This window comes from Maniola jurtina, chromosome 17 (assembly GCF_905333055.1).
Source record: "Maniola jurtina chromosome 17, ilManJurt1.1, whole genome shotgun sequence".
NCBI classification, from domain to species: domain Eukaryota; kingdom Metazoa; phylum Arthropoda; class Insecta; order Lepidoptera; family Nymphalidae; genus Maniola; species Maniola jurtina.
This window is the reverse complement of record NC_060045.1, coordinates 5,950,889-5,976,300: the sequence shown is the minus strand read 5'-3', so window position 1 is coordinate 5,976,300 and position 25,412 is coordinate 5,950,889. Positions and strand designations below refer to the sequence as shown.

General features: G+C 38.1%; 1 protein-coding gene across 10 annotated transcripts in view; it reads right to left on the bottom strand.

Moving 5' to 3' along the window:
• Positions 1 to 25,412, bottom strand: part of LOC123874028 (protein split ends) — a 98,358-nt gene that overhangs the window by 10,086 nt on the left and 62,860 nt on the right. For 3 of the 10 annotated variants that reach the window (XM_045919178.1, XM_045919183.1, XM_045919184.1), the window contains 9 exons: positions 17,643 to 17,828; positions 15,984 to 16,236; positions 12,918 to 13,244; positions 11,483 to 11,773; positions 11,126 to 11,326; positions 10,868 to 10,989; positions 10,573 to 10,695; positions 10,048 to 10,186; positions 50 to 9,735 (listed from right to left, as the gene is read on the bottom strand). In XM_045919178.1, the coding sequence (XP_045775134.1) occupies positions 50 to 9,735; positions 10,048 to 10,186; positions 10,573 to 10,695; positions 10,868 to 10,989; positions 11,126 to 11,326; positions 11,483 to 11,773; positions 12,918 to 13,244; positions 15,984 to 16,236; positions 17,643 to 17,828 (11,328 nt within the window). Of the gene's footprint in view, positions 1 to 49; positions 9,756 to 9,788; positions 9,813 to 10,047; positions 10,187 to 10,572; positions 10,696 to 10,867; positions 10,990 to 11,125; positions 11,327 to 11,482; positions 11,774 to 12,917; positions 13,245 to 15,983; positions 16,237 to 17,642; positions 17,829 to 25,412 lie in introns of those variants that run through there. The other 7 variants (XM_045919180.1, XM_045919188.1, XM_045919185.1 and 4 more) reach the window with 5 other exon arrangements.

Genomic DNA, 25,412 nt, shown 5'->3' with positions numbered 1-25,412 from the left:
AACCTATCAGACTGGCATAAATGAACTTTATTATTAGGAAGCTACGAACCTGACGAGAACGGGGGTGGCGCGGTCCACGAGGTGCTGCGTGGAAGGCGGGCGGTGCGGCAGCGCGGGCGACTGCACGCGCGCGTCCGTGGCCTCGGTGGCGCCGACCGGCATCATGTTCGTCGGCACGTTGTCCACGTGGCGCCGCACGTAGCCCGCGTCCCCCGCTTCGCCCGCTGCGATGGGCGAAGTCTCGGCGGCGGGCGGAGCGAGACGTTCCGCTTCACAGGGCCGCTCGGCCAGCGGCAGAGGTCGGTCGGGCACGCTCGGTGAAGCGACCCTAACCCTGTTATTTGTGTTCGCGGCCGCTTCGAATACGCTCGTTAGTTTGGCTATCTCTGATATCATTTTCTTGGGCGGTTTCGTTATAGGAGTAGGAATGCTTAGCGGGGCGGTGATAACGGGCGGTGCGACCGGAATCGTCTTGATGATCGTTTCGGGTTCGCTTTTTGGTGGTGCAGGAGGTTCTGTCAACTTCGGAAGCTTCGGCTCCTTGGCAGTAACATTATCATCTCTCTTAACGTTGTCATCGCTGCTATCCATCGAGGCGTCCGACAGACTTCTGTCTCTCGTTCTCTTGACGCCTCTGGGGGACTTACGGACGTCACCCGTAGAGTTTTTCTCAGTTTTGCTACCGGTTTGTCTTGTAGCTCTCTTTTTATTTGCCTCTTTGGTATTTCTGAATTGTGTCGCGGTACCCTTTATCACTTCGTCTATAACATCGTCGACGGTGCTGCGTTGTATGTCTTTTTCTTGTAGACGTCTTGATTTACGCGTATTTGCCGAGGGCGATACGAACACTTCCATCTTGTCCTCCTTTTGTTTTTCTAAATTTTTTGCCTGATCTTTCTGCGTTATACTGAGAGTCGATGTCGCTATTGCATTCGAATGCCCAGAGAGAGGGCTTTTTATAGTCAGAATTAAACGAGGTCTTACTTCCGCTTTGTTAGGCGATGTCACTGTTTCATCACCGGAATCCTCATGAAAGTCGTACACATCTCCAGGCATATTATTCAAATTGTTGGAACCTAAATTTTTTATTTTTTTATCTACCTTCGCTCTGCTGCCTCTGCCTCGCTTCGAAGCTCCCCTAGTTGGTTTGGCTATTTGACGAGTTTGAACCCTGTCCTGGTTTTTCTCCATTCTTTTACCTCGTCCAGTGCGTCCACCTCTCCTACCAGTTGTTTTGTCCAGAATAGGTTCTCCGATCACATTACATTCCTGAAACGTTTCACTCTTATTTTCTTTTGATAGCTCTATATTACAAGTATCTTGTTTGGTAGCATCTTTTTCCCCAATCGATATATCATTTTGTATGTTTCCCTCCGATGCAGCGTCTTCTGTAGATTCCTTCGTTTTCAAAACATTTACGTCAAATGTTTGATCTTTCTTTTCATCTGAAATATCATTACATAAAGAATCAACTTTCTTAATAACTGACTCTATGTTAACATCCTTCGCTGTCCAATAATCCCCTTCATCTGAGTTTTTTATGTCGTCTGCCTTGCTTGGACTTGAAAGTAGACTAAATAACTTGTCGCTACTTTCGCCAACTTCCGATATTGAGGAAATATCATTATTCTCGCAAGTTTTCTTTTCGTCAATTTTATCTTTTACGTCATGGCTCACTATCTCAAATTTTTCTTTTAATTTAACTTCTAAATTGCTGTTTTTGGTAACACTTTCTACCGGATCATTAGATTTTTCCTCATCTGTTACTAAAGTTGTAATTTCCTTTTCATTAATTTTCAATGCAAAGTCGTCATTCGGTTTTTTGGCAACTAATTCTTTATTGCTATCTTTTTCAACGACCTTACTATCTGTGCTTGTTCTTGGATCGAGACTGGGAGTTATTAAAGTAAAACTTTTTCCAACATTAATTTCCAATTTCTTTTCAGGATCATTAGTTACTTTTATTTCATTTGTATTATCTTTTAATAACTCCTCAAAGTCAGTTTCACATTTAGCTATAATATGTTCTGTTGGGGACGTTGAAGGATCTGAGGGAGATTTTTGAAAATCTAATTCTTTACTTTCATTATTTTTATCATAATTTTGCGGTTGGGAATGATTCATGAAAGGTGCAGCTGAATGATTATCTACGTTTTCACTCTCACTTCTCGTATGTAATCTTATGGTCGCTTTTGGAGTTGTAGATGTATTAAGCAACAAGGGAGTCATAACTACATTTCTAAGACTTGAGGTCGTCACGACAACAGTGTTTGATGATTCAGATTTGCACAAAGCTTGTGGGGGTCTTATAGTGGCCATGGATAACACCGAGGGCGGACCTTTATTGGCATCCAGTTGTATGACATTCGTAATAGGATTCGTAGTAAGCAGCCTCTGCGAGTTGATAGTGTGAATCACATTCGACCCATGACCTCTATTGACCGTCGCTGCCTCTTGAAGACTGCAAACAACAGATTTAGTGCTGCCCTGAATTATAGATGATGGAGCGTGAGTAGCTACATGTATAATAGGTGTCATCAGATTATGTTCAGACTTGTTATTTGGTATTTCTCTTTTATCGGCTATTTGAAGCTTGTTATTTATTAAAACCTTATTGGAAAGATGCAAAGTCGAATTTATATTTCCAACATGAATAGGGTTCTGCACGGATATAAGTCTATTCTGTGCCATTACATTTACGGTAGAATTTGTACTTTGTTGTAATCTGGTTGGAGATAATATGATTTTTGTATTCTCATTCAAACTTTCGGATTTCCTGGTGTCTGATATTATCTTTGTTTGATGAATCAATTGTGGATTATTACCAACACTTGTTTTAGTTTGCTGAATTATATTATTCACATTTAATGGTTTAGAAATTGGTGCGAGAACCGGAGTTACGGGCAATCTATTGAAATGTAGTGGAGAGCCTTGCGTTTGAACCAAGACTGAATTAGGTCGGTTAGGAGATACCATAGCTCTAGCACCAGGCGGTATATGCATAGTTTGGATTGGACTTAATGGTGGCTGTTGCATTCGGACTACAGTCACCTGACCTGGAGTTCTTTGCTGTATTGCATTTGATGTAGCTATTCCAACTGAACTGCAATTTTGTGAAGAGCTTCCAAGAATAGCCATGTTAGCTAAACGTGGCGATGTCATACTTTCAGTCCGTGGACTAGTCTTAGGGCTCAGCAATAACGGTTCATTGCCGATTCTTGGCGAAATTACTATGCCTTGAGGTTTTTGATATATAATATGAGGTTCTGGTATTTTTATGGTAGGTGGTTGCATACTAGAAACTTGCGGCCTGATCATCTGGTTTATTACTTGGTAAGGAGTACTAAGTCTATTAGGAGTAATGATAGGCCTTAAGGAATTACCTATTTGTACGCTTTGATTATGCGGTGCTTTAATCTGAACTATATTTGCTGTTATATGAGTTGGTTTGGTTTCAATATTATCTTTGTTAGCCAAGGAACTTACAGGGATGTTTAGCCTGTGAGGTTCAATTATTTTGTTATTTGATAAAGTCCAAGACCGGACTGGAGAAGTTATGACTGGAGTCGCTGTCGATGTAATTTGCTGAATGGTTTCTTGCATTGTTACTAACGGTTTTACTTCAACTTCGTTTATTTTTTTATTCAAATCTTGAAACTCTTTTTGAATGGGATGTACTATAGTTGTTTTTGGTTTCGTAACGATAATATTTGAAATCTCTGTAGTCTGAGATAAGCTTACTTTATTATTATTGTTAAGAGACTGATTTGTTGCAATTATGTTTACTGGTAATTTTTCGATCGCATCTTGATTAGTCTCCTCAGTTTCTTCAGTATCAGTATCTATTAGTAAAAGATCATTATCAGACACAGGTGTATCAGGTTTCATTTCCATTTCACTAGCATTTAAATTTTGAACTGCCTGTCTCATTTCTTCAGCGTCTTGTTCGGGAATTATTTCACTTTCACTTGTAGTGTTTTCTATTTCGATTTGATGCGTATTATTACTTTCTACTTCTTCATAGCAGTTAACAAAGGTATTGGTTTTCCCCCCAAAACTTTCGCCCAGTAATGCAGCGACAGCATCCTCTGTTTCTTCTTGAGAAATGATGGCACGAGGTTTTTCTTCTACCTTTTTCTCTGCTTTACCAGAATGTGACTCACTAGTTATTTTATCGGTTTGTTTTTCTGAATTATTTTCTAAGTTAGGTATACTTCGAACGGCATCTTCACTCATTTTTACATCAGTATCAACATTTACACAAGTTACATCATCCTGTTTGCCTTTTTCAGTGTTAAGAGGAGGATCCTTCGGTAATGGTACTTCACTGATATCTTGAACAATATTTTCAATGGGAGGTGGCATCGGTATATCATTAACTTCAATGTTTCGCGCTAATTCAAAACCAGTTTTAATTACATCACCTACTACTAACATGTTAGGAGAATCGCGATGATTTAACTTTGCATCAGTGTTCTCATCTGTTTTAACTGCTAACGGAGGACTATCAGTAATTCTTGGTAAACTGGGTGATTCAGAAAGAGATTTACTATCATCTGATTTGTCTGCAATATCAGTTTTTTGGGAATCATTGGGTAATGGTATGTCAAGCAACATAGTTTTTGGAGATAGAGTAATGTTATTGTCAGGGTAAGAGTTGTCAAGTTTTTTTGGAATAATATTACTGTCGAGATAAGAGTTATCAATTTTTTGTATCTTTTCATGGTGATATCCATGGTGATGTTCTTTACGACTTTGACGATCTTCACGATTTCTTTTTTTCTTCTTCTTTTTTTCTCGTGAATCCTTTTTAATTTTATCACAATATTTATAAAAGGACATATTATCTACACTAATGTTAACCTCTCCATATTTATCATCAGTATCAAATTTTTTAGCAACACAATCCGAATTATTTTCCATTTTAGCACGATTATCTTCAATATTCGAGGTGTCAGCAAATAACCGAGCTTCTATTGCTTTACTAACTGCATCAACATCTAAGCTATTGTCATCATCTTTGCCAAAATGCGCCTTTTCTTTTCTCCGCTTCTCTTTCTTCCGTTTGATTTCATCTTTGATTTTAACTTCATCACTATTTAATTTTTCGGTTGTTGTATAATGATAATCCATAGATTGACCTGTGATATGGCCCGAGTCTCTACTTGCGATATGGCCCGAGTCTCTATCTGACTCGTCAGAAAGTGGACCAAATATATCTTCCATCTTACCCTCTTTCTTATAGTTATTAGACGTCGGATCCGAAATTAAATCATACGATTGGCTAGGTGATCTCTTATCCTTTTTATATTTTCTTCTTTCATCTCGAGGTTCATCCGTATCAACGCTGTCACGAATTTTGTCTTTTCTTTTTTCTTTCTTATTATTATGGCGGCGAAATTTGTCTGAGTTTTTGTGTTTAACACCCATATCTGGCGTAACTTCAAGACCACTTTCAGTCTTAGTATCTTCATCAGAAAAGGAAAACTTGTATTTCTTTTGTTTTTTCTTATGCTTTTTACGCATTTCAGATGGATGTATATTTGATGGAACAGATTCATTTTCTGAAGAAATATCATTTGAATAGCTTTTCGCAAAAGACATTCTGTAATTATTTTCACCGTCTAAAATTGACTTGAGTCTATTGTCATCACTATCACTTTTCCCAAATAAATTTAGAAGAGATGTTTTCTTCACCTTATCATTGCTAGATTCTTTAAGGTGGATATCGTTTTCTTTATATTTTTGAGAAGATTCTGAGTCTGAAAATATTTCTTTTTTAATTTTATCAACAAAATTTGGACTTTTATTCGTATTCCTTTTAGTATTTTCGTCATCAGATGTATCGGACATAATGCGTGACCGGGAATTTTTACGCGATAATTTATTATGCGAATCTTCTTCGGTGCTTATTGCATCAAAATAATCATTTGTTCTATTTTGATCGTATTCAAGACTAGAGCCATGAGATTTTTCACGCTTTTTACTTTGCATTACAATTTGGTCGTCATCAGAAGAACTGCCCATGGAAGTCTTATGAGATTTACGTTGTTCACTTTCGGAATCACTATCTTCATCCCAACTAGATCTTTTCTTTTCTTCACGTTTCGCTCGACTTTGCTTTAGTTGGCTAAATTTAGCTTTAATTTTTTCCTGTCGCTTTTCTTCTTCTTGTTTTTGCATGTTTTTGCAAGATCTAGCTTTAACTTTATCGTACATTGAAATGTATGTTGGTTCATCGTCTACGATGTCAAATATAGAATGTTTTTTCATAGGCTCATCAGAATCTGAACTATCTGTGCTTGGAACTTTACGATTTCGCCGTTTACTGTTATCGTTTTTATCATCTTTACTTTTACGTTCAGTAGACATTCTCTTCTCACGCATAGCTTCTTTCTTCTTTTCCTCATTTTTAAGTTTTCGGTCTTCTTTTATCTTATTACATAATTCAGCTTGTTGTAGAGCATCTTGTTGCATTTGAAGTTCTTGTATTTGTTGTAATTGCTGAATACGTTTCTTCTCTTTCATCTCTTTACGCAGTGCTTTTTGTCTTTCATCTTCTTCACTCGACCTCAGTTCTAAAGTAGCAAGAAAATCGATATTATTGTGTAAAGATTCTGAGGACGACTCCGAGGTTCCTGATTGTTGCTCTTTGGTTGGTTCTTCTATCTTTTCAACACATTCATCCATTGGAGTATTTTTGATAATCTTATTTCTTTCAGATGTTAGCTCCTTAATTTCCTCTTCTTTTATGTTTACAAACATATTATCATCAGGTGGTTTTACTTGATTTTTCTTATCATCTTTGGTTTTGCTTTCAATAATTTTAGCAAAATGACCTTTACTGAATTTTGTAGTTTTATGACGATCCACACTTCTAGAATCTTTAGAATCACGTCGTTCACTTTTACATTTTTTAGTATCTTCTGTAAGGCAGTCTATACTGTCTTGTGATGACATTCTACGTTTATGACCGATGTTAGATGGTAGGCTAGAACATGAATTTAACCGCTCTTTACGTTTAGAATCAATATTAGGTGAATCTAGGGAGTAATGCCTTTGTTTTTCTTGACCATCAGATTTAATTTTTAATGTATTCTCTATGTGACTATCGATTTTAATTTTTGAATGGTGTTCTAAATCCTTTTCTTCTTTTATTTCGGTCTTAATTTTTATTTTACTATCTAATTTAGATTGATCATTGAGTTTTGTTGATTCTTTGTCAGTTTCAATTTTTTGAAATATATCAGTAGTAGTCTCTTTATTTTTAGGCTCCTCTTTTATTTCTGTATTTTCAAAATCTCTACATTTAGCTGAATCGTGTGATGTTCTAGACGTACTAGAGTCTGTTGAATCTTTTCGGCAAATATCCCTGCTAGACTCATCTCTAGAAGATTTACGACTCTTCGAATTATCAGTTTTAATTTCACGTTTTGTATCACTTTCTTTCTTAGGTCGATCGTGCTTGTATTTGTCATCCCTTTTTGATCCTTTAACTGAAGTTTCTGTTTCAACAATATCTTTTTTTTTATCTCGTTCAAGTCTATCTTTTTTATGGTTTTCATGGCGAAAAGATCTTGTATCATCAATATGTCTTGGCTTATCAGGTTCACGTTCCTTTTCTAATTTTTTATCTGATTCTATGTGTTTTTCTACATTCTTTTCAGATTTTGACTTATCGGTTTTTTCTGGGCCTGATTTCGAAAAGTTATTTTCTTCCTTCGTTTTACGTTCTTTTTCACTTTTTTCAAGTTTAATATTTTTGTTATTTTTTAACTTTTCCTTTTCTATATAATCCTTTTCAATGCGATCTTTACAGTGTCTTGTTTTATCGCGCTCGTTTTTATTAGTCTCATCCTGATTTTTAATATTATCAACAGTTTTTTCTATAGAAAGCAATAAATTGTTTTGAAAATTTAAATCTTCTACGATTTTCTCACAGTTTATGTTTTCCTTGCCAAACTTATCGTCTTGTGATATAAGTGGAACAATGGCATCACCCTTTTCCTTACATAATTTTTCATTCAATTTTAAATCTGGCGTCATTTCCATAATCTTCCTTGGTAATTCTGAGCAATTTATGACATTCAAGTGATTTAGAGAGTGTACATTATAAGTTATAATTTCTTTACTTATATGATTCTGAAAAAGATTTTCAATCTCTTTTTTATCTCTAAACCCCGCTTCTTGCAATTTACTGCTTTGGTCTAATTTTGGTTTGATATCTTCTTGGATCATTTTTTCAAACTTTGTATCATATTCATTTGTAAAGAAAAAATTTTCTTGACTTAATTCAAGGTCTACCCGTAATTCTTGTTTAATCGCTTCTGTGATATCTTCACTGCATAATTTCGTTTCATCTCGAAAACAATTTCTTTCGAATTTGTTTATAAAGGAATCACTGGTTTTCGAAACGCTCTTATCTTCCACATTTTCTTCTTTTTTTACCGTAATTAACTTATCTTCCAATCCCTCTCGAATATCTCTCGTGTTGTGTTTTTCGTTAGTATCTATTAGGGCATTGTGTTCCAACAAGATTTGATCAGAAGCTTTTTCTGCACTGACAGGTGACTTGGTCTCATCAACGTTAATAACTAAAGAGCTACTTCTACTCTTGTTTTCATGCCTCGTATTATTGCAGTCTAATTCAGAGTTTCCTCTACCCTTATTTTCATGCCTCGTATGTTGTGGCGTACTGTCCATTTCAGAGCTCCTTCTACTCTTGTTTTCGTGGCTCGTATTATTATTGTCCATTTCAGAGTTTCTTCTACTTTTGTTTTCATGCTTTGTATAATTTCCGTCTAATTGAGAGTTTCTTCGACTTTTGTTTGCATGCCTCATAATATTTTCATCTAATTCAAACTGCTCCTTATCAATCGACGGAGAATGTTTCTTCTCATTTGCATCCGCTTGTTTATCTATAGAAGATGTTCTCGTTCTACTTCGGGTTTCGTTTACCGTTTCTACTTCGGGCAACTTGGGTATTCTTTCCAATGGTGAAGGTCGCGAGCGATCCTGGTCATCTGGCTCCGGCAACCGCGTGGGCGTCCCGGGAGCCACGTTGGAAGTGGAAGGGATAGCTGACGTAGCAACCGGACCGGAATGTGCTGGAAAAGGGTACCGCAACACTCGCGGTACCGTAACGGCCAAAGAGCGCGGACTTCCTCCCGGACTCGGAACGCGAGCCCCTTCGAGCCTCTCAGTGTCTTCGTCGAAAACGGATCGTTTGGCCAGCAACGATCGGACCACCTCGGAAGGTTTCAACACCTCGTTTATGTCGAGCTCGAGTAGGCGATGCCGCAGACGTGAACGATCGGGAGCATCCACGTGCGCTCTAGAGCCGCTCCACCGCTCGTACTTCTCGTCGAGGGAGCGAATGCGTTCCTCGAGCGAGGGCGAATGCGGTGCAGAGCCGCCGCTGGAGGAGGAGGCAGAGGGAGGGCGCGGCGGCGAGGCGGGCGCGTGCAGCAGCGAACGCGGCTGCGCGGGCGCGGCGCGCAATAGCTGCACGGCGAACTTGGGCAGCGGCAGGCTCATGGGCAGCGGCGGGCGCTCGCGCGGCGGCCGGCGCGGCTCGGTGGGCGGCGCGTCGGGCTCGTCCCGCAGCGGGGTGCCGGCGCGCGAGGCGCGCGAGCCGGAGCCGTCGCGCCGCCGCCGATGCCGCCGCCGCGACACGTGACCTCGGGAGCCGGAGCGCGACCGGCGAGAACCACCACCGGCGCTTCGATGCCGCTCCTGGTGGATCACATCATTTATAGTTTATTGACGAATAATAACGTGACAATACTATTGTGTACCACTTTTATTCAAGTCAACTGGTGATTGTATTCAGGTTTACTTTGTAAGAATTTCAATAAGGACTAATTAAATGCATGGACTTGCTATGATTATTATTATTTATTAGCGATTTGCAGTTCTAGCATGTGTCATTGATACATCTAACTATAATTAGTTAGATATAGTTACCTAATAAAGATTTATTATCCAATTTTGAATAGAACACCAACATTTAATTTAAACTAAATATACTGAAACATATAAACTAACTTTTGAATGCTTTCTATCTTCAGGGCTGGAATCTTTCCGGTGTTTATGTCCACGATGCGGTGATACGACCACCGACTGGAGACGATCTTCGTATGTTGCCTCATCTGTCTGTGGACTGGATCCCAGTTCATCATATACCCTGAAATTATATAAATATTGAATTACCATTTTTAAGTTTTTTATAACTAGATGATACATGCAACTTCGCCTCTGTGGATTTAGGTTTTTTAAAATCCTGTGGGAACTCTGATTTTCCAGAATAAAAAGTAGCCTATACCTCTCTGGGATGCCAACTATTTCAGTACAAAACAGTTACTATGCCCACTCTTACTGGTATTGTTTATATCTGCCCCCGGGGTTCATGCTATCTCTGAACCAAACTTCAAAAACAGTTGAACAGGTCATAAAAAGGTAAAAAAGAAACACACACTTTCTCATTTATAAAATAGTAAAGATACTATGGATATCATAAATATAAGTAAATACACCCTTCCTTCTTTTGACGCCAGGTTTGTGCTGTCTCACCTGTATCTTCGATCAGCTGCATAATCGGCAGGATCATAGTGGTCATGCGCATTGTAACGTGGAGTCCGCGATGCGCTACGACCGAAGCTCGGCGCCCGAGACCGTGTCGCGCTACTTTCATACCTAAGGAATAATTACTATATCATTACACTATTACGCTTTACATAATTTTGTATTTAATTATTTTTTTCGCTCATAGTATAGCCCGATAATAATAATCAAAGGTAGCGGGATGGTCAGGGTTGACACAACAGCAAAAAAAAAATTGTACAAGAAAATAAATAATGGAACATACCTACTAAGCGTCTCGTGCCTCGCAGATGGTATGTACCGGCTGGGGGTGTCCCCGACCACTCTCTCGGCGCCCGCTAGCGCCGCAGACCCACCGTGCTTTTCTAATTGTTCATAAAACGCTTCCTGTAATAAAACATATAAATACAGGTCGAGTCCAATAAACCCTTTTTCCGAAGGTTTTATGTTTATTATTAGCTAATGCCAGCCATGGGCATAAGGAACACCGACCTGGCGGCGCCGCAGAGCGTGGGTCACTCACCTGGCACTCTCGCGACGCGTAGTCGACACAGAGGCGCGGATGGTCGGGCTCGGCGGCCGACAGCTGCGCGGCCACGCGGCGCAACTCGCGCACAGCGCCGCCCGCCGCCGCCGCCTGCTCGAAGTGCACGAGCGCCGCGCCGGCCGCGCGGTCCACGCACACCGACGTGGCGGCCCCGCAGCGCGACACCGCACCCAGCACCTGCGCACAAACCGCCGTCACACATCACTTACTCGCCCCGTGGTGCTCCTTTCATTCCAATCACTCTCATTGGTGATACAGTAAACGCAACGTATAATAATTATTTATTATAGGTCGTGAATTATTAATGAGCAAGTATTGTATTTTATCGCCCACCTGCTTTTCCGTGTGCTCGGTGAGCCCGTCCACCCACACGCACGTGGTGGCCACGGGCTTGCCGAAGCCCAGCTTGACGCGCGAGCTGCCCACGTACTCGCCGTCCATGGCGCGGATGGCCTCCACCACGCTTGCGATGGACGCGTACTGACAGAAGGCGTAGCCCGCACCGCCGCCGCTGCCCTTCTTTATGTCGATCTCTATTATCCGCCCGAAGTGCTTGAACTTATCCCTCAACTGCTGCTGCGTTACATCTTTCTCCAAGTTACCAATAAATAACGTTCTCGTAGCCTGGCAACAAAATTGAACATTTAAACTTAGAAACATTGAAGAAAGAACACCAATTTAAGTAAATAAGATATTTTGTTTAACTCAATTAATACCTAAGTAACCACCTCAAACAACATTGCTTTGTATATATACACTATACACGGTGGTCAAGTCGTAGATCAAACGCAATAGGGAGATAGAAGAGGTTATTTCCAACAAAAAATATTTCTACAGCATGGCCATATTTAAATTGCCCTAAAAGTTATGAATATTTTTGGGTTTTTTAACAAAATACCAAATTCTTTTAAAATAAGACTAATTAAAAAAAATTTGATAAAAATCAATAAAACAAACGATGTTGTGTCATTACTAGATAATGTATCAGCACTACAAACCTTCTATTGAGGCTCTGGGTACCAAATTACAAGAGCAATTTTTTTTTTCCAAAACTTTTAAAGCGTTACCAAAAATTAAATGTCACTTTAAAACCGCACTGTGAAAACAAAATGTACTACGGAAAAGTGACCCTGTATGCATTAGCAAAATTTGCTGATTTAATGCCAATTCAAACGAGGTATAACTCATTACTCTTTGTTTCGTAATTCTGGTATTATAATCGTTTTTTCATATCAAAGTGCTTTCAGTGGATTAGTTTAATTCAAAATAATGTTGAAGATTATCAGGCTGCTAGTTAATCTGCTAGTTTTTGTACGTTCAAACATCAACAAACATCACTGTGCTTATCACGCTTAAAATTTGTGACAAGGACAGAAACTCTTCACTACCACCACATGCCAGAACTACCCAGAACACCCGTCTTGCGAGTAGTTCATCTTTTCTAAGAAACAAAAGGATAAAGAAGCCATGCCTCTCTTTCACACTAATCATCCATCCTATTTGCATTGTTGAAATAAGGAAGGATGATTAGTGTGAAAGAGAGGCATGGTTTCTTCTTCTTCAATTATAAATTATTTTATGAATTAAAAAGAGTTTAATGAATCAAATTAACAGATTTTTTACACTTCGATTGTAGCTAAATTAATATCTTCATACATGCGACTTTTTAGTTGTCTTAGAAAAGCAGACAAGTATATTGTACATAATGTACTAATAATACTATGTATAATACTATGCATTAGAAATAAAAAAGTGAAACCTTACATACCTTCGGATGGTATTCATCAATATCAGTCTCATAAGGTTTGGCCGACTCTGCGTCGTCGTCGCAACTTTGGTGAGGTGCCACTGAGATCTTGCAACCAAAAAAAAGCTTATCTTGAGACACTTCGAGTGCCTTCTCTACGTCGGACGGCTTTTTAAAACGGACAACCGCGTACCGGTCGGCGTTCTGACCGACCACCTTCACCCACACCACCTTCCCGTGTTTCTTGTATTCGTGATAGAGACCGTCTTTGAGGGAACTGTCGGTCGATCTAGTCGGCAAGTTTCGTACGCAGATCGCAAGAGGTCTTCCATTCGCCGTTGACGGCCACTGCAAGTTATATTTCTACCTTTACCTAAACTGTGTTTTCATTATTTGCAACATCATGCATTATGCCTAATTCATATCCATGCATATACATTTATGGTAATACTACAATTATTATTATAAAAGTGTCTATCTATCTGTTGTCTTTTCAGGGTTAAATCACTGCATTGCCTTAAGAGATATGTATTTCCCAAGAGATGTGGACCAGATTAGATACAACAAATTAAATACAAAACTTGGAGAGGTAAACAATGGAAGAGGGCCTACGCTGTAGAGACCATTTTTGCGTGAATTAACACAACTAGGTACATATTGTTTCTATTAAATTCGACCACTTTATTATAAAAACATTGATGCACTCTTTGCTCTGTAGATATAGTGTGGCCCAGGCATGTGACGTCTAAAGGTAAAAAAGCTGCACACATTATTGTATGAAAAATGGGTAGTCATTCATCATCAACCATACAAATATATTTTATAATGATGAGATGACTTAATTTTCTTTTTAAGTACTAAATTTTACATGACTGCGGCATAGCCAAAAGGAAGGGTTATGATTTAAGCCGTCTATGTATGTATGTATGTATATATGCATGTGTGTGACATAAACTATATTTTATATGAAAAAATTGACCTAATGGATGTTTTTATTTAATTTTTAACTAAAAAAATTTGAAAAAAAATTAATTCAAAAGTTTAAAATATAAAAAACGAATAATAATAATTCATCAACATTTTCGGATGACTAGCCACAGCCTCAAAAGCTTCGATCTAATCCTTCAGAGTTCAGAAGAATAAAAATAAATTACGCTATATTGTTATTAGCTGTTGCAATAGGACATGAATTTTATTATTTGACTGACCCTTTCTAATTCAAACAAAGCACAAACTTCAAATGAATCCGTCCTAACTGTCTGTAACCCCCATCTAACAACGACGCATTTGAATAACATACTAGTTTGTATTTTCTGATTTCGGGCCCATCAACGTTTTATTTACAAAATTAATAAAATTAACAATTCTACAATAATTATGTATTGAAGGTCTGTCCGCGTGTCACGCTCTCGCTCTAGCTCGTAGACCAAATGAGTCAAGTTACAACCCTAAAATATTGGTATTTGGGGCTTCGTCTGTGTTGGTGTTAGCTGGCGGGCGTGCTCTGCCTTTTTGGAGTGTTAACTGACTGGAAAGCGCTCTGAGGGAGTGCCGTGCGTATGTCGGCGAGCGCCGGCACAGACGGGGTCCATATTTGTATAGTTTAACTAACTTATATAGACAAATAACTACAAACTTGACATTGGCTAATCTTTGTAAAGCCAGACGAGAGACAAAAAAAACCCCTGAAATATTGGTATTTGGTGAAGAACGTTAGTATACGTATGTTTTTATTCTTTTTTTTTTATTTTTAAAATATAAAGTAATGGGGTGCCGTCAAAGTTGGCAATAGGCCTTGAGCTCCAGAATTCCAGTTTTGGTGTAACTCCGGAGCTTCGAAAGATTACAGGTTCGTTTGTAAAACCGGAGCTTATTGTGAACATAACGTCATAACATAATTAATTTTACCAAGTCGTAAAATAAAGTTTCCTTTTCATTTTTCTAACTGATTTGTCGTATTTCATGGTTAACAGACTTGAACATTCGATTAAAACGCAAGAAATATTCAAATTAAACCCATTATATAATCACATTCAATATTTTCAATGAAGCTTCAAAACTCTGGAACTCGGGACTTGGAATGCTGAACATCAAAACCCGACTCCTGGGCTGTAAAATAGTCCGATTTTCAAGCCCTAGTTGACAATTTTGGTCCATTTTTGTGATGAGGTCTATTTCTATCTCAAAAACTAAACTAGTTAGGAATATGAAATTTCGGTATATTTTATTTACCGTAATTATAATGTATATGACCAACAAATACTGAAAACAATGATTCATAAATTAGTTTCTAAGTTGTGACCATTTTTTGAGTTTCAACTTATGAAAATAATAAATAATGCCCGCAGCTTCGCCCGTGTGGACTGGTCAGATCCCCTGCAGCATCAGGATTGAGGAGTTGGTCCAAATTTTTTATGAAACAATGTCGCAAAGTTCCCTTAACGATAAAAAAAAATACGCAAATCGATTCAGAAATCTCGGAGATATGAGTGTACATAGGTAGAAAAACACAACTCCATTTTTCAAAGTCGGTTAAAAAAGTAGTCTATGTTACTCCTTGGTTAATCCTCTACTTGTCTAAGTCCCGTCAACATAGGCTTAGCCATTCCGAAGACACGACACTTTAATTTTATTTATTAGTAAGTATAGATCTAATTTAAAAATTAACTGTAAATGTTCATCAATCAACGGCACCCTAAGAGAGCGAGGCCCGACTCGCACTTAGGTTTTTTTTAATTTCGTACCTAATCGTCAAGTATAATATTTGAAATCGCATTATTTATGGATGAAGCACGTAAATGCTTATCATGTGTAAGTAGGGGACAAGATGGCACACATATAAACTTTAGGTGTTGCTAGCCGTCCGACGGGTTGCATGATTAAAGGTCTTCAGAGATGGTCAAGCGGCTTGAAGGCAAGCACGTAAATTTTTACTTGAGCCAAGCATATTAATAATTTATTTTTTATTATTTAGTTTTCTCGATGCTTGAGTTTTTGAATGCGATAAGATAAGGTGGTCTAGTGATCTAGTCGGTCCGAGTAAGGCTGATTGTGTAATGAAGCAGAGGAGGAGGATGAGTGGCAGACCTGGTGCGGGTGCGGCGGCGGAGTGCGTCGCGCCGGGTGGTGCGGCGCGTGGTGGTGCGCGGCGGGCGTCGAGGCGCGCGACGTGTCGCTGGGTTCGGGCGAGGAGGAGTCGGAGCGCGACGAGCCCGAGCCCGACAGCCGCCTTCGCCGCTCCGTGCCCCCGCCCGGCGTGCTCGGAGTGCTCTCGCCGCCCGCTGCTCCGCCGCTGCCCGCGCCCGTGCCGCTCGCATACCATCTATGGTGGGGCGTTGTTCTGTAAAATGATAATAATTAAACAAAACGTTACATTACTCTTTTATATATTTTATGAATTACAAAAAAGATGATAATTTTATTGCCGGGCAACTATCGATCGTGCGTATAGGCTCTAATAAACGTTTATACTATAAATATTACATTTGAACTCAGGATTGTCTCCTCTTTCATTTAACATCCTCCACTGTATAAGGTAGCAAAAAACAGGCCAAGTGCGAGTCAGACTCGCACACTGAGGGTTCCGGATTGAGCTTCATTCGCTACGGTATTGTATTTTTTCACCCCTGATAAAGAAGACGTAGATCGTTTGTACATTTTTTGTCCAAGCTTCTTCTATGTGATTTGACTCTGAACTGGCAACATGTCCTAATCTTTATGCTATTCCGTACTCCACAATGCCAGAGTTTAAGGCAGTTAGTTATCTAAGTGTGGGACAAAAGAGAGGCCAATAACTATTCTACCCACCCCACATGAAGTTACATACAACCGTTAAACGTTCGTTAATTTTTTAATTGGACCCCCGATTGGTTCGAAACTAGTAGGGCTTATATTAACTAAATACGTGAGTATAGCTGGTATATCCTAAATTTAAATATGGAAAACTCATAGTTTGAACGTAAAAATATACTTTTTTTTCTATATTCAAGTGTTTGTTCTGAAGGGAACTTTATTTGCTGGAGTTCATTTTAAAAATTGATTTAAAAGAAATTTACAAATCAACTTCAGTAATTACAAACACTAAAGATTAAAAAATATAAAAAAATATTATATTATAATATTGTGTACATATATACCTACCAAAGTTAGTGTAGTTCTTCAGTAATATATTTTTTGTAGAACATAAAAGTTCCGTATTTCTGACTGTCTGTTTGTTACCTTTGCACAGGCGATGCGTTTTATCCGACTTTACATGAAAATTAAAATAGCTTACACCATGGGGACTGTCCTACGTTACTTTTGTGTCCCGGAAACAACAGCTCACACGGAACTAAAATCCCAATCCACATCGACGAAGTCGCGAACCTCATGTATTTCTTAGCCAATAAATTGATCACAAAAATTGATACTGAAAAGTAAAAAGCAACAAATCCGCGGATTTTACTGAAATACATTAAATGATTATTTACTCAAAATGGTTCATTTTGATTATAACCCAATGTAAGAGATCGGGACGTTTAACTAATGGGCCTGAACAATATTTTGTTTGAACGGGCACAAGCCAAAATCAGACAACTGCATACAGACATACAAATCTGATAGTTTAAGGTCTAACAAAGCAGGCCCCAGTTCTGAAAAGTGCGTGTTTCGCACTTGCCGCTTTAGCGGCAGGTCACCTCAAGTGTACTTCGATAGTAAACGATCAGCTTAAGAGAGCTGTACAATCTGGTTACTTTTATATAACACCTTTCGACATTTGACGGAGGCGTAGCATATGGTGCAGTAGAGTTGTTCCTCTGGTACCTGCCGTATGCTGCAGGGGTGTTACCGCGGCGGCAGTACTCGGTGGCGCTGTCGTTGGTGCCTCGCCACGTCACCGCCGCGGCCGCCGTTGCAGCCATTGCGCAAGTGTTAGCTACGGTGTCCTCTGTCCTGAAACAAACATCATTTATTATAGTAGTTTAACAAACGGTTGCATAATAATAGGAGTTGATAAAACACGAGTGTGAGTTTTGAAACCCGGCTATGTGCCGATCGGGCCTCGCTCTTTAAGGATTTCGTACATATAATTATTATGAATAATAATTATTATTAATTTTTAACTAGATATTTTACGTTGGCTAGACATCGTAACAAACCGTCAAAGAACACCCCAAAAAATGTTCGTTTGTTTTGGTCACAGCTTACAAACTTCTTTATGCATCATATTGTTTAAATATAATGTGGTACAATAATATACCAAAAATTTGCTATTGAATTTCTCGCTACGCTAAGGATTCTATTTTTGAAAACCTTAGAATCCTTCGCTTGTTATTCCAACGACGACATAGGTGAAATCACTTGCGCAGCTAATCAGCCTCGAAGGCTATGGCACTAGGTCAGAGTCCAGCGCACCGTCAGCAAGATATCACCTCCTCGTCACACGTGACTTCAACTAATTGAGGCTAGTCTACGTTTTAATATTAGTTAAAGTATAATCAAACAGCACTAAACCCGACTACTACCCGCGAACTTCCGGCAGATAGCGCTAGATATAGTAAAAGTTGAAAACTAAAACCCGAGACGATCGTCTTAATAAACGCTGAAATATTATAGTAAAATTGTTTTTCTGTCGCTTGGTATATTTTAATGTTGTAGTACATTTATATTTATGAACTCAGCATTTTCTTCTCTTTTATTTGACACCCCACTCAATACAAGTAAAAACAAAAAAAAAATTTGGAGACCCCCCACTTTTTTCATGTTTTTTTTTTTATATAAAATGTAGCCTTTGTCACCCGGACCTTTACGACGAATCGATTGACAGCGCATTCATCAAAATCAGCCCAGTAGTTTAGGCGCTACAGTGGAACACACAGAAATCTGGATACAAACATACACACATACATACTAGACTGCTAAAATCATAACCCTTCCTTTTGGCTTAGCCGCAGCCGGGTAAAAATGTTTTTCTGTCGCTCGATGTATTTTAATGTTGTATTTTTAACCGATTTATAAAAAGGAGGAGATTCTCAATTCGTCGGAATCTTTTTTTTTTGTATACATATATGTTTCCCGATTACTCGAAGACGCCTGGACCGATTTGGATTTTTTTTGTTTGAAAGGGTATAACTTCGCAGGTGGCCCATATAAAAGTGAAGATCTGATTCAGTGTAATAGCTTAGTAAAATGTAGGTTTTTAACTAGGTAGGTAGGTTTAACTATAGCATATTTAGCAGATTTCCAACCAAAAAAATATATCTAAATCGGTCCAGGCGTTTTCGAGTAATCTATACAATATACATATAGTATCTATACAAGTAGTTCAGGTAGCGATATCTTTTCTAGGAAACAAAAGGATAAAAAAACTATGCCTCTCTTTCACACTAATCATCCTTCCTTATTTCAACAATGCAAATAGGAAGGATGATTAGTGGGAAAGAAAGGCATGGTTTCTTTATCCTTTTGTTTCCTAGAAAAGATGAACTACTCGCAAGACAGGCGTTCTGGGTAGTTCTGGCACGTGGTGGTAGTGAAGAGTTTCTGTCCTTTTCACAAATTTTAAGTGTGACAAGCACAGTGATGTTTCTAGCATTCCAACGTACAAAAAACTAGCAGTTTAACTAGCAGCATGATAATCTTCAAAATTATTTTGAATTAAACTAATCTACTGGCACCTTGATATGAAAAAACGATTATAATACCAGAATTACGAATCAAAGAGTAATGTGTTATACCTCATTTGAATTGGCATTAAATCAGCAAATTTTTCTGATACATGGTCACTTTTCCGTAGTACATTTTTTTTCACAGTGCGCTTTTAAAGTGACACTTTAAAAGTTTTGGAAAAAAATTAATTGCTCTTGTAATTTGGTACCCAGAGCCTCAATAAAAGTTTTGTAGTGCTGATACATTATCTAGTAATGATACAACATCGTTTGTTTTATTGTTTTTTATCACCTTTTTTTTAATTAGTCTAATTGTAAAAGAATTTGGTATTTTGTTAAAAAACCCAAAAATATTCATAACTTTTAGGGCAATGTAAATATGGCCATGCTGTAGAAAAACTTTTTGTTGGAAATGACCTCCTCTATCTCCCTATTGCGTTTGATCCACGACTTTTTGGACACCCTGTATAATAATAAAGAAATAATAAGAAAAGAACAAACATAAAAAAAGATTCCGACGAATTGAGAACCTCCTCCTTTTTGAAGTAGGTTAAAAAATCTATACTAATAAATAAAATTGGAGTGTCTGTCTGTAATTTCGAAATAACTACCTCATATTTAAAATTACCTCGTTTTTAAAATTTTTGTCTGTCTGTCTGTCTGTCTGTTTGAAAAGGCTAATCTCCGGAACGGCTGAACCGATTTTGACGGGATTTTCACAGACAAGTTGAGGATTGACCAGGGCGTAACATAGGCTACTTTTTTAACCGACTTTGAAAAAGGGAGTTGTGTTTTTCTACCTATGTACACCGAAATCTCCGAGATTTCTGAACCGATTTGCGTAATTTTTTTTTAATCGATAGAGAAACTTTGCGACATTGTTTCATAAAAAATTTGGAGTCCAACTCCTCAATCCTGATGCTGCAGGGGATCTGACCAATCCACGCGGGCGAAGCTGCGGGCATCAGCTAGTAAAAAATATAATCGTAGTCTCTCAATGAGCTCTAAACAATAATAGCCCACACGCTAGGGTTTCGGCTCCTTTTTAGGGTTCCGTAGCCAAATGGCAAAAACGGAACCCATTTGGATTCGTCATGTCTGTCAGTCCGTGCGTATATCACACCCACTTGTTTTCTTAAGACTTAGAATACTTCGGGTACGGAATCCTAAAAAGAGATCCGTACTCCGTATGCAAACAAAATCGAAACTGCAATGCAATTATATTTACTACTAGCTGATACCCTCAGCTTCGCCCGCGTGGATTTAGGGTCTGAAATCCCGTGGGAACTTTTGATTTCCCAGGACAAAAATAGCCTATCCGTAATAGCCCATTTTCGGGATGCAACGTGTTTCTGTACCACGTAAAAACATTTAAACGGATGATCCTTTAAAAATCACCAGGATTTAGGAATGCAATTTCTTACAGTATCAGGGTTGAGGAGATGGGTCCTCGAGGTCAACGACAAAGTATTTACTAGGTACAGATACCTTCAATATCAATTAATTTATAACCGACAGTTTCTAAATCCCATCAGTATTGATGGTGAAGTCCCCTGCAGCATCAGGATTGAAGAGTTGGAATCCAATTTTTGTATGAAACAATGTCACAAAGTTCCTCTATCGATTAAAAAAAAATACGCAAATCGGTTCAGAAATCTCGGAGATTTCGGTGTACATAGGAAGAAAAACACAACTCCCTTTTTGAAAATCGGTTAAAAAAGTAGCCTATGTTACTCCCTGATCAATCCTCTACTTGTCTGTGAAAACCCCGTCAAAATCGGTTCAGCCGTTCCGAAGATTAGCCTTTTCAAACAGACAGACAGACAAAAATTTTAAAAACGTGTGATTCAGTGTTGGTATCGTTCAAATAGCCATATGAGCTTAATATGAGGTAGTTATTTCGAAATTACAGAAAGACACTCCAATTTTATTTATTCGTATAGATTATCTATACTAATAAATAAAATATTTACTATTATCTTGAGCAGAATTTTGAAGTCAATTTTATCTGGACGAACCATGAACAAAACAACTGAAGGTGATTACCACCTACTGGGGATACCACACAATAGTTATTTATTATGCAAGGCTGCAAACATGTTATTTTTAACCCCCGGCCTCGACCAAAAAAGAGGGGTGTTATAAGTTTAAAGTGTGTATTGTGTGTTTGTGGATTTGTCTGTGGCACCGTAGCTCCTAAACGAATGAACCGATTTTGATTTAGTTTTTTTTTTTGCTTGAAAGGTGGCTTGATTGAGAATGTTCTTAGATATAATCCAAGAAAATCTGTTCAGCGGTTTAAAGCTTATCAGCTCTTCTTCTAGTTTTCTTATTAGACCGGGTATTATTATCCGACCATACAATACACATATAAATACAATAGCCACATATTGATATCCAGCCAAATTGTAATAAAGACAAATTCTAAAAAGGCGACGCACTGGTGTGGTAATGCGTAATGTGTACATATATTGCGCAAACCATGATAAAAAGTTTAAAAAGCGTGAAATAAAAATTTAATTAAAAATTTAAAAACCCCTACACTAAAACCTTGAAAATTAAAAAAAAGGAATTTATATATGTACTGGCCGCTTAAGTTGATTCTAATTAGTAAATCCCCTCTCGTTGAGTCGGGGGACAGCTAAAGATAACAGATACTATTCTTTCTAAAACAGATAACTTTCAAAGCTGTTTCTGTGGCCTTTAGCAGTCCCCCGACGCGACGAGCGGGGATTTGCTAATTAGATTAAACTTAGGGCTAATTTCGTCAAAAAATTCTAAACAAGGCATTTACTGATCTGATTTGGCTGTCTCTTCAAAAATAACACCAATGTTAATATACGTTCCATGAAATATTTTTGACCAAACATCAATAAATCAAGAATTATCTGAATGACTCACAAAGCATTCACTCATAGTCTAACACGAGCAAAACGAAATATCTGTTTCTATCATGTCGTTGCTTTAAAAATGTACCCATTTTACATAGCCGTACAATATTTCGCTTTTTAAGAAATACGATTAAATTGAAATCGACTTTCACCCGATGAAATAAGGAATAAAGTGGCTTGTTTTTCTCTTTGTTTGTTATTATATGTCAAATTTTTATTTGACATAATTTTCAAAAAACCGTTCAAGTGCGAGTCTGACTCGCACATGAAGGGTTCCGTAGAAGTTTTATTTATGTAACGACAATTCACAGCTGTCGGATTTTCCTCTACCTACTTGGGCCACAGAAGTAGAGTGCTTGGGCTATAAGATATTGCTACCTGCCAAATTTCATGATTCTACGTAAACGGGAAGTACCTACTTTATAGGTTTTAATTTTTTGAAAAACAGAAAAAACATCGTTAAGAAACCTGCATGCTTGAGAGTTGGCCATCATGCTCCCTCAAAGGTGCGCGAGGACTTCCAATACGCGCTTGGCCAGTGTGGAAGATTCTCATTCTGAGAGGAGACCTGTACTCAGTAGTGAGCCGGCGATGGATTGATCCTGATGATGATAAATTTCAACCGTAGTTTGTCAAAGTAAATAAGCTTTGAACTCAGCTTATTTACTTTGACAAACTACGGTTGAAACGGCAGATAAAATAAAAGGTGCGCCTAATGCATCATCCAAACCTGCGCGACAAAGCGACTACAAAGCGGGAACCTCAGCCGCGCCGGGAGTCGTCGCCTCCCACGATATTTAATGGTGCCATGCACACCTACGCGACTACAACAGTCGAGACTACATCTTTTTTTTCTCTAAACGTACCTACTGAACCCTAAAAATATTTGACTATGGTTTGAGGTTTTGGGTTGATTGTTCGTGACCTTTGGTTGACTGTAAATATTATAATTGAATTGATGTTTTCTCGTTTAACTGTGATTATAATATTTTATAAATTAGAAATTCCGCGCCTACGATCCAAAGTATCGGAGTTTTCCAAAACATCATTTTCAAAATAATTATGTATCTAGGCAACGTCCATCTTGACAGCTTGAGATTTGTCAATTGACATAATATTATGAACCTAACAGTCTGTTACAAAGTTAACGGACCGCCATAGCTGTCATTAAATGTAATGCCTCGTTAAGGAAGTTAATGCCTCGTTTGTGCATGGTGGGACATTCATTTCCAGTAACAGTCTGTTAAACTATTTCACAGGATGTTAAATTGACAAACGGAGTATGGTGAAATTAGGTCTAACGGTCTGTTACAAAGTTAACGGATCTCCATAGCTGTCATTAAATGTAATGCCTCGTTAAGGAAGTTAATGCCTCGTTTGTGCGTGGTGGGGAGACATTCATTTCCAGTAACAGTTTGTTAAACCATTTCACAGGATGTTAAATTGACAAACGAAGTATGGTGAAATTAGGTCTTAAGCGGCCAGTACATACTTAAGTACTTATAATTTTTTGTGTCGGGGGTTTTTAAATTTTTAATTTAATTTTTACATCGCGAGAGTTTGTGTTGAACTCCGAGCCAGCGAAGGATTCTATTTTTGAACCACTCGCTTGCGAGGCTGGAGCGCAAACAAATGTGTGCTATACACACAACTTTTCAAAAAAATACTTTATTATATACATAAACTAGCTGACCTGGCGAACTTTGTTCCGCCTTAGAGGCAAAAAACGAGCAGATTTTATTAAGTTCAATTTTTTATTATGATGGATGAATATTTGTTACTCTTTCACGCAAAAACTACTAGATGGATTTGGCAGGGCATGAGATAGATCATACCCTGGATTAACCCATAGGCTACTTTTCATCCCGAAAAATCAATGAATTCGATACACGAAGTCGATCCATACTAACGCGGAGCTCTTCACGTGCATTTTCTTGTTCTTCTTCAGTCCTTTCCTTCGCAATGTTTCGAATCCTACTTGCATCACGGCCTTTTCGGGAAAGATTCGATCGTCTTAGTCGCGACATTGTTAGTGATAATATCGGCACGATAAGCTAATACATAGAAACTCGAAACAAACACATCAACCTGTCAACTTCAAAATTTCTAATAGGCATAATGACAGTTATCAAGAATCAATGAAATTATGGTTTTATCCGATGAAATCGGATTCATGGATAATTAAAAACTTATTTATTTTTCTAATTTGAGCAAGAGTGCTATTTATTTTGATAAAATAAATCCAAAAACTACAGCAATAAAGGTGAAAATCTGATGAATATGTTCGGAGATGGAGAACAGAACTCCTCAATAGATAACAGTAAATTACTCGCAATCAGTGTAATAGTAAACAGTAAGTTTTTAACTGGGCATAGCATATTTTAATACAGTGGGCCACTAAAAGTTGTGAAATGAAAAAATTTCAAAAAAAACCGACTTCAGTAACCATAAACACTAAAAAGTAAAAAACAATTTAATTTATTACTGAATATATTATGTATACAAGAGCTAATGTAGTTAATGTAGTTAACATTTTTTGGAGTCTGTGCCAATGAGGTGCCAATGTGGAGTCACAAACAATAAGAGTGAACGGTTCGTGCGGTTAATTGGCACCGGCTCCAAAAAAGTCAGTTTTTTTTTCTCTAAAATACTTTTTCCAAACGACTGTTTAACAGGGTTCTCTCCGTCACTCGTTTCATACAATCGTAGTTCCAATTTCATTTGAATATTAAGCAACCAAAGTCCATGAAATTTTGCAGACATATTCTAGAATCTAATATCTGTGTCTGTGGTGTTTTAGATTTTTCTAAAAATATGTAGTTTTAAAATTACAGGGGGTCAAAGATTTGTATGAAATCGAAGACCGCGTAACTTTGAAACCGAATATTTTAACAGAAATCTGGAAAACCACAGACATAGATATTAGTTTCTAGAATATGTCTGCAAAATTTCATGGACTTTGGTTGCTTGATATTCAA